Source organism: Ammodytes marinus (assembly GCF_949987685.1).
Source record: "Ammodytes marinus genome assembly, chromosome: 13".
NCBI classification, from domain to species: Eukaryota; Metazoa; Chordata; class Actinopteri; order Uranoscopiformes; family Ammodytidae; genus Ammodytes; species Ammodytes marinus.
In genome coordinates this window covers 23,494,442-23,511,391 of record NC_137217.1, presented here as the reverse complement: position 1 = coordinate 23,511,391, position 16,950 = coordinate 23,494,442, and the positions used below count along the sequence as shown (strand labels likewise).

Genomic DNA, 16,950 nt, shown 5'->3' with positions numbered 1-16,950 from the left:
CTTAGCTTTTGGTGTGCATAGGCTTTTACAGTAGTCATATGTGTGTTGTGGTTCTTGCTTTGCTATGCTATGCTATGGGACTGAGAAACTCTCTTTCTCTCAAAGTGCTGCTCTCTGGAAACCCTGTGCTTAAGTCAGGTCTGTATCGCTAACCCTATTGACATGTCTATGGTGTCCGTGTAGAACTGTAAGTCACTGTGTGTGTGTTAGTGTCTGTGTGCACACACAGGTTGGTGTTTTTGTGTTTAGAAAAAGCTCATTTGTTTGTTTCTCCATACTTGTATTACTGTAGTTGAGAGGACAGACTTTAGAGTAGGACTTTAGGGTGGAAAGGAAGGTCCATTTTATACAAAAGAGAGATCAGTCATTTTAAATTTCCATACATTTTAAAAAGTAACCTCAGTTGTATACACCTTGTGCATTGATTGAGACCAACCAGAACTATCAGGGGCAGCCTTTAAAGGAATATTTTGACATTCCCGGGTAGTTACTGCTTCCCGTCAAAAAAATAATAGTTAATTACATAATCCTCTGTACAAGTATTGAACAAAATATATATATAACGTGTTAATTATTCAGCTATAAAGGCGCTGGTGGAAGGATACTGTTAAATCTTTGGAGAGTTTCCATTATAAATGCTAAACTAAGCTAAGCTAACCGTTCCCTAGTTCCAGCTTTAGAATTAGCAAACAGGTACAGAAGTGGTATCATTCTTCCCATCTAACTTATGGCAAGAAAGCTAACAAACATATGTCCCAGAATGTTGAACTATTCCTTTAAGGCCTACCCACCAGCCAATCAGAAACAACAATTCCTAATGGCCATTGTATAAATTGGCAAAACGCTACTGGCCTTCAAAACACTACATATATTATTATGGTATATACTATAGATTATGTAGAACAACATCAAATATGATATAGTTATTGTTGTGTATTGTCCTCGCAAGTATACTAATACAAGTGTAGTTGGATGGGGTGAGTATGTTCATTGTTTTCTTCTGGCTCTTGGTCAGGTGTCTGTTATTATCTGTGAGTGCTATAGGGCCCCAATTTTGGGTTCCATCACTTTTCAGCCATATGCATTCTAAAGTTAGACTAACCCCACATCCCACTTCCTGTTCCTTCCCCCTCTCCACCCACCCACCCATCCCTCCCTCCCTCCGTCCGTTGTCTTCATCTGGAACCCCTCCCGTCCCCATCCTCTCCATCTCTCCATCCTTCCCTCCCCATTACCTCTTCTCTCCGTCCCGGGGTCGCCCCTGAATGAAATGATTCTCTTCCCCACTGCCTCTCTCTCTATATCTCTCTTCTACCCCACGAATCAAACACCACCAATCACCACACACCTCCTCATGATTCCCCTTTCCAAATCCAACAAAAAAAAATCCCATTCCCATCCACCTCCTCTACTATGATCAATCCTTCTTTGCCCCTCCCCCACCCTCCACCTTCCCTACACCTCTGTCCTCCCCTCCACCATTCCAACCATCCCTCCATCCGTCCCCTCCGTGTTTCCATTGCGGCGCCGTATAGCCGAGTCGCAGCAGGGCGGCTCCAGCGGGGTGGTGATAGCCGTGGTGGTGTGTGTTCTGCTCCTGCTGCTGCTGGTGGGCCTCATCTATTTCCTGAACAAGAAGAGCAAGCTTCCCTGCAGCAAGAAGGACAAGAAGGAAGTGTGAGTATAGACATAAAGGGGAAGAAGAGGGGCAGGCGGGTGGGATTAATGTTTGGAGTGGCAATGTTTTGGAATGGCACACAATCCACAAATAAATAAAGAATGTACGAATGAATCAATTGTTAATTTTCGTGTTTGCCCGCTTTTTTTTTATGGCTCCTCCCCCATAATTCAGAGACATTTTAAAGTAAACATTCGTGCTGACACAACAAGTGCTGACAAGAAATCAAAAAAATCAATGATCATAAAAAATCATTTAATTTGCACATAATAAAGTGCAAATTTGTGGTAGTTAATTCACATGAAAAAAATGCAATCTGCAAATTGATTGATGTTATTTGGAGCTGTTGACAAAATGTTAGAGGTTCAGCTGACATCATCTATAAAAAAAAGCCCAGTGTCCTTCTTAATGTCTAAAGCATTGTGAAGAATGCTAAACAGAAATCAACATGCTCGAGGTTTGCCTTGTTCATTAGCTGTGGAAGACAAATTCTCAAAGCAAGGTAGATAAAGAACGTTCTTCACAATGCGTTTCTTACATCTTTTCTTTTTATATCTCTCTGTGCAGGGCCAGCGGAGACGTGAACACTGACATTGTGGTGGAGATGAAGTCAGAGAAGGCCAACGAAGAGGCCGGTCTCATAAACAGGGGACCGTCCACAGAACCGGTAAGGCCAAGTGACACAGGTAGCATCAAAGGGTTCAGGGTTAAGGACCTGGGTTTAGATCATAGATATTATATAAAATGGATGTAGCATCCGAGCTGACCTCAGTTATTCCAAATGCATCCAATCGTCCTGGCCTATGCGCGTTGCCATCTTGTCAGATTTTGACTACCTTATTTACTCTTACCGAAAAAGGGCATTGATGTGACATCGGGGGAAGGGAAATACGCCCATCAAGCTGACGTATAACTCCGAGGTGAAGTGAGGGACAACGGACGGATAGCTGTCACTCGAGATTGCGCCCCTAATTATTCATACATTCTAACCTCCAAAAGAATGAAAACTAGCCTGCTAGAAAAAAATTCACCCCCCTTAGTGTTGTCATGAAGATATGACCTAAACATACGGACTAGAATGGTTTTTTGAACCAGGCCTTAAATAGGTTTAATAATGCTGTGAAAACAGCATATTTAACAAGGGAGTCAACAAAAAATTGCTCTTTTCTGCAACCTGCCCTTAGTGGCCACCCGGTGCTACTACAATTTTTGTCACTTCCGCATTGGATGCTGGTAGAACTCGCTGTGGTTGGGGCTTGGTTTAGATCAACAGTGAACTCAAGCTGGTAATCGTCATAGGGCAAACCAACAATGAAGGTAAACTGTTTATGAATTACAGTTCACCAGATTCCAAGGGGGAAAGAATTTATTTTTTAAACTTTTTATTTATCAGTTTTTGAAAACATAGCCACAAAACAAACATAGTGTCTATAAAAAAAGAGGGAAAAATAAACAAAATAGAATAAAAACAAGAATAACAAAAGAGCAAAAGCAAGAAAAAATTATTATTCAACACCGTGTATGTAAGCAGGGGTAAGTCGAGGACACTTCAGCCAGCAAGGACAGCGCGGTGGATGAAAACAAAGCCAATCCTAATCTGAATGGCCTCCTCACATAGTTTCCATTTACTCACTTTTTTTTTCAACACAGTCACTGTTTGTGGTCAGGACTGTGAAATGCAAACTTTTATCCCAGAAGACAAAAAAGACACTGGGGGATTTCCTGAAGGCTGTAGTCATGTTTTGACTTCATGCAGCAGGTGGAATCAGTTCAACTTGTTAAAGAAAGTCCTTGGTACTTAGTATTATGAGTTTTTGAAATAATAGTAACTTTAAAGCAGTCTAATATTTGACAGTAATCCCAAACCTGCGTAGAAAGATCCTTCATAAAAATGTGCGATAATAAGAAATGTGTTCAGAAACATATGCCATGCCGATCGAGTGTCTGAAGCCAGTTTGAGTTCAAAGAGAGCGAATAGACCAAACGATGGAGTCTGACAGCTGCACTGATTCATCTGGAAATTTCATCACAGATTCCAAACATTTCATCATGAAAGTAATGGTAGTGGTAGTGGCATATTTGTGTGCACACGTAAAAAGCCCCTTTAGGCAAGTCTTGTTTTACATGATTTTTGAAACCGCCGTCGGCAAACTGTATGACATTTAAGATTCGAAGGCGACACACGGACACATTTCATTCAGCTTTTGAAATGGAAGTTACGAGGAGATGTAAAAGCTGTATGCTTTACCTTGATTTTTTTTCCAGTGATTTAATAAAGAGATGTATTATTAGCCATTAGTTACCGACAGTTTAATGTTGAACTCAAATCGTGACTTGTACAACGTACACCAGCTATATCAAGTACGTGAAAAAAGGGGCAGAAGCTTATAATGCATACAGCTTATAATGCCAGCTGCAGAACACATGGCAGGGATAGATTGTTGGCCCCAAAAATGCTTAGTTAGTTCTTTAGACACATACTGCCTCCAGCTGTGAGTACCCATTGTATAGCATGTCAAAGAATGAACTCACATTTGTGTGCAAGCACCAACCAAGATAACCTGATCCCTTCATACAGTGTTAGAAAAATATTATTTATATGAATGTAAATATAATACAAGGGCTATAGTGGGGGGCCATGTATAGGCAATTTGAAGTTTTAATTTCAAGTTGATGCGAAAGTTTTGTTTTCACTTCTAAATGGAAGGTAAGGGTCTTTAGAACAATTTTGGTTCGAGTGTCAAGAAACTAGACCAAATTTTTTTTGTGTGAAAATTAAGACCTTTTAAAATTCATGGTGGCCATTTTGGAAGATGGGCAACACATGTACAAGTGAAAACTAAACCTAAGCATCAATTTGAAATGACAGTTCTCCAGCACTTGATCAATTGTTGAATAAGCTGAGAATGAATATGTGAAGGGAATATGTATTGATGAAGTTAAATAATATTATGCATTCGGTTTGCATTTGTGCATGTTGTTTTTTTGTGCAATTTGTTTAGAGGTTATTTAAAAGTTTTAACGGTGTTTCATATCGTTATAAGAAAACATCCATAATGTTGACATATTGGTCATATCTATGTTGTACTTTTTCTCTCTGACAGTGATGAAACAAGACAATGAAAAGTCACCGACAGAGGGATGAAGGGAAGGAGGAGTCCAGCTATGAAGACAACAGGGCAATTCTTTTATTTTACTACACTAGATTGAGTGGTATACAACAGGAGGTGGAGCATGGAAATTGGTTTGTTTTGGGGACTTTGGGAGGCGCACCATGTTTTGGAATTGGTTACGCTTGTTTTATAACCTGGAGTAGAGTTCGATGGAGTTTTTCTCTTTTTTTGAATTTTATTTCAATTTTTTTAGATAGAGTTGCCCTTTAAGATTGAACTCCATCCATCTACGCTAGCACAGGTTTTAAAACCACACATCAAAAGCAAAATAATAATGTGACATCACTGGCTTCTTTTGATTCTGTTTATCAATCAATCACATCTTTGGTGGACTCCTCTGCAGAATGGAGTTGTACACAGTGAGGCGTGGCGGACACCCAATCCAAAACACGGTGGCAGAATCTTGTTTATCTGCCCCAAATGAAACACAAAAAATTCCATTACCGTAAGCCACTGTGTTTTTCTGAAGCACGTGTCCGCCTGCGACCGTAACACTGAACCGCCTTTTCTGTCTTGGAGTCTGCACTTAAATTCTGTGCTCTCTGCTGGGTATATTGGGGGGAAAAAAATTATCAATGGGCTGCCAGTCTGTTCTATTCAACACCTCAATAACTAGGCGATGATTTACGCTCACAGCATTAATCCCTTAAGCACACTGTTTGGCACACATTGCTGTAGCATTTCTGCTTTAGCGCTGTTCGTTTAATTGCATTTTTGCCACCTGTGAATGTTTATTCTTTTTTTTCTCCTCCCCAATATCCTTAATTAGCTTTCAGTAGAAAACAGCACAGGCCTTTAACGACGCCCAATCGTTTCTCTATAAAATTGCTTCCCTGTGTAAATCCAGCTCAAAAAGCCACCAAACAAGCAAGCTGTTCGGTTGTGAAAATGTGATCTTGCTATTTACAGCATATGAGTATATTATGTTAGCACACAAAAAGTTCAATTGTTTTTCTTTTTTCTCCATTTTTTCCTTTTAATTAAAATACTGATTTCCCTGTCCATCAAGCAGGAGGGTGTACTGTGCATGAAGTGGTTATACTCAGCTACTGGCATGGGTCTGTAATTTCTTACCAAGTCTTTCACAGCCATGCAGTCCTATATACTCTGGGATGAAACCATTCTCACAAGCACAGCACACAGCGGTTCGGCTGAAAAAGCCCAATTATCATCAGCGTTCACTGTACAAATTGGTGGAATTTGGTGAAATTGGTCGACAATCTCAAATCCTGGCCTGCTGTGTTGTCGTTTTTCCCCCACAACAAAAAATTGGGCTATTAGGCTAGACTGTGGTGCAGTAGTCACAGACTCACCCATAAAGAGAAATCACTGGTAATGGTTCAATCTAGTTTGATACAAGCAGGGAAGGGAAGGGGTGGTGTGTGTGGGTGGGTGGGTGGGTTGGATTTGGGTTAATGCTGGAGTATGTGACTTTTTATTTTTAAACCAAATGAAAGATGTTTGAGTGTCACAACAGCAATGTTTTTGTGTGTAGGTACGCGATTCTGGCATTTCTGTTTCTCCCCTCCACACTGTCGGCAAGCCGGAGAGGTTTGATAGCGGGTTGACGTGTCCTTTTACTTTGTTGTACACTGGAACCAATGGCCTGGATTAAAAAAAAATTGTTTTAAAAAGGTCACCTCAAACCACTATCTCTGCCCACAAGGCTCATTTAATTTTTTTAATGTCTGTCTACTAGGGCTGCAACTAACGATTATTAATCTGCAGATTATTTTCTCGATTTCTCGATTATTAATCGATTAGTGTTTTGGTCTGTAAAATGTCAGAAAATTACGAAAAATTTGGATACATTTTCCAATGTTGACATCCTCAAATGTATTGTTATGTCCAAAACACACAGATATTTCAGTTTACTGTCATAATAGGATTAAAGAAACCACAAAATATTCATATTTGAGAAGCTGAAATCAGAGAATTTGGAATTTTTTTATTAAAAAATTACTCGAAACGATTAATCGATTATCAAAACAGTTGGCGATTATTTTAATAATCGATTAATAATCGAATCGTCGATTAATCGTTGCAGCTCTACTGTCTACTGATCTTGCCATATTGACTGTTAGCAAACCTGTGATGGCAGGTGAAGATAGATAAGTGAACTTTATTTTTTATTTACTGTTTTATATACAAATATTGTGGTATAAAAGTTGTTTTTTAGAGGGGGATTCTTAATTATTTTGGAACTACTGAGTTTTTATTTTCCCATGCTTTTCCACTCACTCTGAGAGAAGAGAGAAATGTTTTGTGTGTTTTTTTCCTTTTTCTTTTTTTAATAAGGATGTTTTTTATGAGATATTCTCAGTGCTTTACTTCTCTCTCTGTGTACTGTATACTGTATATTTTGTGGTACTCTGTTGTGACCTCTGTGGTGTGTTGATGTATCTTTTTTATTTTGTTCCAGCTCTGTAGAATTTATAATGAAAAAAAAACTCAAGAAAACCAATCACCACCCTATTTTCTCTGCGTTTTTATTCCCATCTCTGCAACAGACAATTTGCAAAACCTGTTTGGGGAAGTTCCTTTAAGCAATATCACAACAACAAAGAAACCTGAAAATCATTGTGTAGACCAGGGGTTTTCAAAGTGTGAGAGAGTGAGCCCTAGCCTGGTGCTACCAGACCATCGTACTTCATTTCATTTGTACAGAAGGTCTGGCAGTGCTGTAATTGGCAAACGTTCACTCATGGAGGCGGGTGTCTGTTAAAGTTTAAAACTATTGGATCTGCCCAGTGCCACTCTGGATTAGCCAACCAATCGCATAACCTTTGGTCGTCACGTGTGTCATGAGCCGGCTTCTGGCAACTGAAACTGGAGCGCGACTTCGACGTCATCGTTCTCAGCCACTCGCTCTGTTCGCTGATTGGACCGGCTGTCGAATCTCCGGCAAAACTGGGAAATGGGCTGTACACCCAGACTGACTACTGAAGGGAAAATAAAATGTGGCCGGAAGTAGGCGGGCGGGCGGAGCCAGGCTAAGTGAGCCCCCCCTCAGAGAACAAATTTCAGCGGAGCCCCCCCCCCAAAAAAAAATGTTTTAAATCCCTGTGTGTTTCTTTAAAAATCTTTTAATTATTTTACAAATTTAAAAATATTTTTGAAACATTCTAAACATTTTTGTGCGCTTTTAAAAACATTTTTAATACATTTTAACATCTTAATCTAGTGTTTTAATCCTGCTTCCTTTAAGTATGGATAGTAGTGACTGAGTGTGCAGCGGAGTCAGAAAGATATAGGCAAACAGACTTGCCCAAATTATTGACTAAATGTCATTCACACACCCATTGTTCTTTCGCTAGTGCCTCCAATGTCCAGATGGAGGAAAATAGTAGCCAGTGGAGAACCAGACTCTCCTAAGGGGGTCCGGGGGTATGCTCCCCGGGAGATTTTTTTTCACCTTTTTAAAGTGAAATGCATGAATCTGGTGCACTTTGAGAGGAAAATTAAGAGGCTAAATATGAGGAATTTTGTGTGAACAAATAATTTGGAGACACTGGGTCTGATGAATTAGAAGCTATTGAAGAAAGACACATGGATTTTCCATAAAAATATTAATTTAAAATAAAAAAATGTATGCAGGGTCCTCTGGGTTGGGCTTGGTGCTCTTTTTCTTTAACGAGACCTATTTCTCTGTAATATAATGAATGCATTTAAATGCAGTGAGAGGAACGAAGCAGAAGAACTCTTGTCCAGCTATGCCGTGATCTTAATATAAAAAACACAAAACTTTTTTTTTTTTCACATATTCATCCGCGCCCCCCCCCCCCCCCCCCTGCCATAATCCCGCGACCCCCAGAGGGGGTGCGCCCCACAGTTTGAAAACCACTGGTGTAGACACACACAGTTGTATAATCGCAACAAAAAAAATTCTGTCTAGCCTTATGACTAGGCAAGTGATTACAATTACACCTCATTGAGCATCATCTCTTCACACAAATCTTCACACAACAGACCAAAAGTGTCTGCCAATCAGAATTCAAATTGCTTTTGATGCAATTCATCCATGTGTGTTGTTTCTTACACTTCCTAGAAGATGGCATCTAAATTGATTCCTAGTTTAATCTCTTTGATATGACCAGCATTATGTAAATTTCCCCCTACATTTACGGATCCCATGATTTGTTGTGACAAAACAGAAAAACTAGCTGGAAGCTGATGTTTTGCATCGATAACTGCTTGAGGGATCGGCTCAGCTTTCATTTTTCAGAAATGAGTTGAAATGAAGCTGTCACTCATCAGCAAATTGCTGTGCGGCTTTGTGCGGTCAGTAAGATAACTCCTGTCAATCGCAGCTGTAATCATGACTGGCTATGTGAAGATTGACCAAGAGAGGGGATGAAAAGATTTGTTCTAAAAACCCGAGCAATGCTTTATTTTTTACATGTTATAAATGTGGCATTGTTTTGTGACACAATTTTACCCGACACCATACATGTACACAGGCTCTGTATGGTTACGGGCCAATAAGAGCCAATGTCCAAACGCCTACCCCTCCTATGCTCTGCCGGCTTTTCCATTAGGAAATTAAAAGTCTACCATCAATGTGACCCAGAGAAATCGATCAGTGCACAGAATACAAAGCTGCCAGTGCGGTACAGGACAGAAGTGAGCACTAAGAGCGTATTGGCAGATGGAAGGAAATTTATGGAAATTGTAAATAACAGTGTCAGTGTCGTCCCCTGCTGATGGAGGCGAGGATACATGTGAGCATCTGCAGGGGTTTTTCAGGAATATAAAACCTGCGATGAAGCCTTGAAACGTTTGCTCTTTCAGTTGCTTCTCCACAAAGGGTCTAAGATAAAGTCATTTCTTATGAGGAATGAAGAATGTCCTTAGCATTGGGGCAAGACAAGGAAAGATAATGTATAAAATGTATAATCGCTTAAGCTTTTTTTCTGAAAAGTGATAACATTACTGTAACTTTGCATGATAATGCAATAAACTGCACAACAGATGTCTGTGACATGCTAAGTAAGGTTATGTAAATCATTTTAAATGTGTACTCGCTTCCATGTAGGTAAATAATTGAGTAAATGTAGTACTGTAAAACCAGGCTTTAAGTGTGTGATGGGTCGCGTGTGTGTTGAGTAACTGTGTGTTTGTCTTTCTGTTTTCCTATGTGTGTTTCTCTTTGTGTGTGTGTGTGTGTGTGTGTGTGAGAGAGAGATCCTCCTTTTTTGTTTTACAAAGAATAAGAGGATCAATGCTTTTCAGTCCTGCTACCAGTGTGGGAGGATTACTGTCATTCCTCACAGTGTCCCTCCCTCCTTCCCTCCTTCCCTCCCTGCACCCCCTGTGAGTTTTTCCACTGCCTCCACTGGGTTTAGTTACAGTAGCTTTAAACTGATTTAGCCATTTAGTGTCAGCCTATTGAGGGATGACAAACACTGTCTGTCCCCTGTGCACACACACACACACACACACACACACACACACACACACACACACACACACACACACACAAAGAAAGAAAAACTGACACACTACTCTTTATGCAGTGTTGTGATGGATCCAGGTTGGACAAGGCTCCGGTGACAGCCTCACTGACAATATGTGCTCCATCATCCTGCATTATCAATGAGCAATGAGACTAATACTGGTAGTGTCAAGGAAAGGAAGTAGAAGAAAATTGATAGAGAAGAGACTTAAAAAAGACTGGGAAAAGGGGAAAATGCCAACCGAAAATGGATTTATGGGGAATGGGATGGGGAAATAAGCAAATTGAAAGAGGAGATATATGTAGGAGGGTTTACTGTCAGAGCGAGAGGAAATGAAAGTAGTTATTGGTGACGGAGGACAAAAACAGACGAATCCTTGTTAAGATGTCATAAATCTGCATCAGCTCGGGGCTTTTAACAAACATGGCGTCGAAAGGAAATAAAGGGAGTGAGGTGAAGGGTGAAGGTGTATATCAGGGAGGTGGACAGAGATAAAGAATGAAAGGACGCTTGGGTGATAAATGTGTTTATCGCCCTCTGTGGCTCTGGTTTAATATCCTGTGGCCCTGAATGTGTTTACTGTTTGGCTGCGATTATGAGACATAACTGAGAGAGGGTACCTGTATGTGTGTGTGTGTGTGTGCGTGTGTGTGTGTGTTACACTGACCTGTGTGTGCTTGCATATATCTGCTGCACTTCTGATATCTATCTCGCAGCCCTGAGCAAGATTTTTTTTGTCATTTATTGTATCCGTGAGTGTGAGTGTTAAGGCGAGTGTATGTGGTGTTTGGTTATGAAGGCACATTGTGTTGTGTCTGGAGGGATGAGAGGCAAATCCAGCAGGGTTATCGGCCAAAAGTTTAATGTGTGCCTGTTTGTGTGTGTGTGTGCAGGGCCGCTGCTAAGCTTTTGGGTGCCCTAAGCAGAAATTGTCAGTGATGCCCCCCCCCACCCAAAAAAAAAAAAAAACACCCAGAAGCTCGCGTCCGCAGGGCGCGAGCGGAATTTTTTTGCCCTTGCAAGATCTCTGCGACTGCTTTTTGGCACATTTGCCAGCTTTTACTAACAGAAAGAACAGCTTAACTTGTGAAAAAACTGACTTTGCAAAGGAATTGAGTGATAGGATCATAGACTGATTATGAGATAATGGGCCCCTGGGCTTACACTCTTAAAGGGCCCCCCACTTGTCCCTATCCAGTCAGGTACACTGAATTTTCTACACGGATACATACAATTAATGGCAAAAACATATTAAGGAAGTCAGTGTTTCCCACAGGATTTTGGGGTATTGTTGGAGGGACCCTGTACCTTGTTGGGGGGGGGGGGGGGTCCGGGGGTATGCCCCCCCGGAATTTTTTTTACCTTTTTAAAGTAAAATGCATCAATCTGGTGCACTTTGTGAGGAAATTTTAGAGACTAGAGAGATATCAAATCCTGAGATGCAGAAGGAACATTATTTTTCAGATTTTTCTTAAACAGGTAGCACTCTTTACTCTGCAACTGTAAAAACAGTAGATTGGTCTGCAGACCCATGTTCTATGATGGAGAGGCCCATTTCAACAGATAAAGGGTGGATATGAACAATTTAGAATTCACACATATAAAGCTTATTTGTGTATGTGTGAGGGGGCCTTCAACCCCCTTAGACAGAGCTACTAATGCTGTTGTTTTTAACTTGCTTTTGTATTTCTCCCCTACTAGTTGAGGGGCCCATGATGATTTCTATCTTGTTACATTTTAATGAGTACTTATATTTAGGCTATTCCTTTTTGGACCCTGTTATTGACATCAGTGACTGAGCTCTTTGACTATGCAACATGAAAAGTTACTATCAGTATCTCTGGCTAAGGGCCCCCCTGAGCCCTTGGGCCCCTGGGCCTGTGCCCGGTGTGCCTGTGCAGTAATCCACCCCTGGATAGGTTACACAATTAAGAAAAAACAACGATGGGCCTGTTCATAACTAATTTATATATTTTTTGTAATGTAATGATTATCATGAACTTTAAAAAAATATATATATTTTGGGGGGCCCCCGGACCATCTCTTTTTCCTTTTTAATTTAAAAAAAAAAAAAAAAATTATAATTATAATTAGGGGAAGGTGGGGTGATTTGTGCAACTTTTTACTCAAAGTGATTTTAAAGTCAGGCCTTGACAGTTATGTCTCCAACTCAAATATGTACATATATTTCAGGATGTTGTGCATCCCTGGCAATAAAAACTTTGGATCTGGAATAAACTGTTTAAGAAATATAGCTTTCGGAAAAAAAGTTGTTTTGTCGCACAAATCACCCCACGTAGTGGGGTGATTTGTGCGTCATTGTGTCACAATGACAAAGTCACCATCATCATCTTTCTGGCCATCTGAACTCTCATCAGTGGTGTCGTTAAGTGGAATTGAGATGTCACCCTCTTCTGAGCTACTGTAGACAATCACTTTCTTTTGGTGACCAGCGTATACAGCCATGCCACTGGCACAACTCTCAGAAATGTACTTTGCACTAGTTGCTCCGTGCTTGTGGAACCAACTGCCACCTGACAAATGTGATTCCCCCTACATTTCTGCCTTTAAATCAAGGCTCAAAACCCATATGTACACCCTGGTGTTTCCTCCCCATTAACCTCTGCACTACTTACTTACCTCTGCACTACTATCTGTGTTTATGTGGATGTATGGGCTTTACGTCTTTTATTTTGGTTATTGTTATTTTACCTTCATTGTTTACCTACTGAATGCACTATGTACAGCACTTTGGACAGTGCAAACTGTCATAAATGTGCTTTTATAAATACATTTTACTTACTTACTTACTTATAACTCACCCAGGCCCTTGCGCACAAATCACCCCATCCCCAGAATTTTGGATAATAGGCATGATGCAGCAATTTAGGGTTGACATTGTGCTAACTATATAGACTCAAAGTATAGCATACCAAAGCACTAAAACATGTGTCAAATGTTTTCAAACGTGTCTATAATTGTTCAGACACAATAATCAAAAAACCTTGATCATGGAAATTTTACTTTGAAAGGCAAAACACAGTTTTTTGAGCTTAAATGTGCTTATATCTTATTCCTTGTGTCTCCCTTCTTTACAGGATGAGTCAAATGGATGGCTCTTCTTAAATATGTGGTCACATTTCCAATTTCTTCCACGGTTTTCTAGAAACAAGGGGTTTTGCAACTTCCAAAATGCACAAATCACCCCACCTTCCCCTATTTTATTTTTTTTGGGGTGCCCCCCCAGGAACTTGGTGCCCTACGCAGTCTGCGTACTCTGCGTATAGGGAGCGGCGGCCCTGTGTGTGTGTGTGTGTGTGTGTGTAGCATTGATATATTGAAGCAAGAATGTGATGGGAGTTTAAGAGCTGTGTTTATGTGCTACCCTCCCACTGGGCTCATCTAAATTAATGGAGTGATGTGAGTAATTGTGTAAAGGTCAAAGGTTACTTACATTTTCCGGAACATGGTGGGGTCAATTCCATGATTTTGTTAAACCAGAACACGAGGTCAAGGATATTTTTAACCACAATCATTCAAACACTTTGTCCAGAATTATGTCACAGAACAAGTCCTGGGGATGTTCTTTGACTTAGTGGATCAATGTCTTTCATTTGGAAATGTCAGATGACAAAATCAACAGTTAAAGCTGGGGTATATGATTTGGGAGAAAATAGCAGTTCGGATAGAGATTCGAATCCAAATACCTCAACCGCTCCACTTGTGTTCTCTCTGGTCCCTCCCTGACACACTCTACCTGCTGTAGCTCCTCCCTCCCAACGACAGTTATGCGTGTCCATGTCTTTTCAACTAGTGTCTTTCCCAGTCTTTCCTCGTATCCTTGCTGTCTTCGCGGTGTAAGCAGTTGTTACAGGAAATAGGACATTTAGGGGCCGTTGATTGTAGACATTGCCGTTTGTTGGCTGCTGTAGTGCCAAACTGTCAGACTGCTAGGGTCGTGAACGCTCACGCAACTGACGCAACAACTGAATAGACAGTCCCAACAGCCAATAAGAACGGAGAATCGGAGCCTCGCTCTGATTGGTCAAAGTGTACATGAGCGGTGGCAATTTTGGGGGGCGGCACACAGAGACAGGGGAGAGCAACGTGATGAGTAGATATTCTCAGACCACTTCACCTATATAGCTGAATGGCCAATATGACATTTTTGCCAAATATTACAGTGAAAATGTTACTCACCCCAGCTTTATAGGTGATTGGACAAAAATAAATCTAAAAAAGAAGTGAATTGTTTTATATACTGTATAAAGAAGCTCCTTCTTATGAACCACTTATTACTTTCAAACCAATAATTCCATCTGTGGGATGCTGCCAAATGTGGGTGCATGACTTTCGAGAATTGCTGAATTGAAAAAAAAAGAAAAAAAAGAAACCACGAATACAACAATATACTGTTATTCTATTTGTTGTGGTCTTTATTTAATTTTTTTTAAACATTCATATCATTTATTTTTACTTCGATGAATCTGCCCCAAAAGTTGGTTGGATATTTTAAAACAAGACATACTTGTCGGAGAGCAAGACCTTAGGAGGAGCAGACCATCGATCAAACTAACTCCGCTGGAAACTACTGCCCCGACAATTCTGTATGCTGTAGATGCATTTGTGCTGGTACATAGTCACACCCCATTAATGCTGGATTCACTGCCAAAGGCAAAGAAATCTCCGGGGGCCAGTAGAGAGAAAGAGAGAGAGAGAGGAGATCAGAGAGGAAAGTCAGCGTTAAAAAGAAGAGAAAGAAGAAGGGCCCGGAGGAGCTGAAGAGCAGCTGTTGAGTTCTTCTGCTCCTTTGAGAACTTCTGTACATGCAACAGGCTCCTCCCACATGGATATCATTACAACACAGCAGTTGCCTGGAGTATAAAACACACACACACACACACACACACTTGTGTTTTTGGTTTTGATTTACACTCAGAGGCTCGCTGCCCCCACATCGAGACACACAAAAAAGCTTAAGTTACACACACACACACACAGACACACACACACACACACACACACACACACACACACACACACACACACACATCGGTCCTATCTTGTGTGTGTGTATGGTGAACCACACACACAGGGACTATTGAAATGGCATACATATACCTAGGAGCATGTTGGGTTGTGTAGCGTAATGTAAGGTTAGCACATTGTTTGCACTTGACCTTGTTGTCCCATTACCCACTGTAGAAAATACACCTTAAAACACGTACACATACCACCTGCCTGAGGCCAAAACACAAAGACACACACATACGCACACACACACAGCCAAGAAAAATAGTAGGTGCGTTTACATCATCCAGCAGCAGTATGCCAGCTTTAACAGCTTCTCTCTCTTCTGTGGATTTCCATTACACATGCATTTGCATATCGAAACACGCACGCACGCACACACACACACACACACACACAGAATGTGAAAAGTGTTTGCTTCCCTCGTGTGTTGTAAGCAGCTATAGCAGTGACAGTGAAAGCGACTTAAGGGCATCCCAAGAGAAAACCTGATAATTACCATCATATGCTCCACTGACTGACTAATGGAGCTTTGCCATTATATCCCATTCTGTCCTCTTTTTTTTCATGCATTCAACCTCGCAATAAACACGATCTCATCTGTGTATCGCTCGTTATGACAAAAAGGGAAAAAACACACTTGGGACCTGTCCTCTTTTCTCCCCCTCTTTTACACCCTCGTTTCCATTTTCAATCTCCCCTTTTGACCTCAGCTTCTATTTGATAGCACTTGTTACCTTCCCTACTTCCTTTGCCTTAATGGAATAGCTATCTGGAGATTGAGCCCTTGTACATTACAGGGCCACGGGCGTCTCACCAAGCTGTTTTTATGCAGTGATAACAACACCACACAGCGTTTCAAGGTTGTCCTTCTCCTTGCATTGCCTCTTTGTGTGTGTGTGTGTGTAAGTAAGGAGCCCTGGTGTTTTTCTCAGCCTCCTCCTTATCAGCTTATCAGACCTGTCCACTTTATGTGATGCTGGATCAGGGGACATAGCTCTGCACAACCTCACACACACACAGGAGCTAAAGAAGTATGTGTGTATAAGAGGGAGAGGGAGAGAGAGATTGAATGTGGGAGCTGTTTTGCAGATGCTCGTCTATACTGTAAATGTGTGTGAATGATTTTTATTTTGTTTAAACACCCGGACTCTCCCACCACCCTCTTCCTTGCACCGCCTGGCAGTGTCTTTCTCTTACCTCAAGGCTATGTACACACACATATACTATACTTCAAGTCTTCCTTGGCAACAACTTTTACCTCTGTACAACTGTATACGATGCGGCATTGGCTCACATACTTTTAAAGAATTGTAAAAGAGATGTCTGGTCCTGTGGTCATGACCTGTACTGTATAAGGGGCTGTAAGGGTGGGCTTCTTCTCTGAGCCACATGCTGCAGCAGGTTAGCGGCTGCATGGGTGGGGTACCAGGAGCTCACATTCCTTACTAATTGCATGTGTTATCCCTTTCCCTCAGTGTGTGTGTGTGTGTGTGCGTGTGTGTGTGTGTGTGTGTGTGTGTGTGTGTGTGTGTGTGTGTGTGTGTGTGTGTGTGTGTGTGTGTGTGTTTGTGCTTTGTGCCGCCAAGACATGCGTTTGTAAAGTTGACCT

At 41.1% G+C, this 16,950-nt stretch overlaps 1 protein-coding gene across 2 annotated transcripts in view; it reads left to right on the top strand.

Moving 5' to 3' along the window:
- The window catches only part of bcam (basal cell adhesion molecule (Lutheran blood group)), a 47,753-nt gene extending 41,544 nt beyond the window's left edge, over nt 1–6,209 (top strand). For both annotated transcript variants that reach the window (XM_080040227.1, XM_080040226.1), the window contains 3 exons: nt 1,536–1,677; nt 2,246–2,345; nt 4,783–6,209. In XM_080040227.1, the coding sequence (XP_079896353.1) occupies nt 1,536–1,677; nt 2,246–2,345; nt 4,783–4,785 (245 nt within the window). In that variant the 3' untranslated portion in view covers nt 4,786–6,209. The remainder of the gene's footprint in view (nt 1–1,535; nt 1,678–2,245; nt 2,346–4,782) is intronic.
- The last annotated feature ends 10,741 nt before the right edge of the window (nt 6,210–16,950 follow it).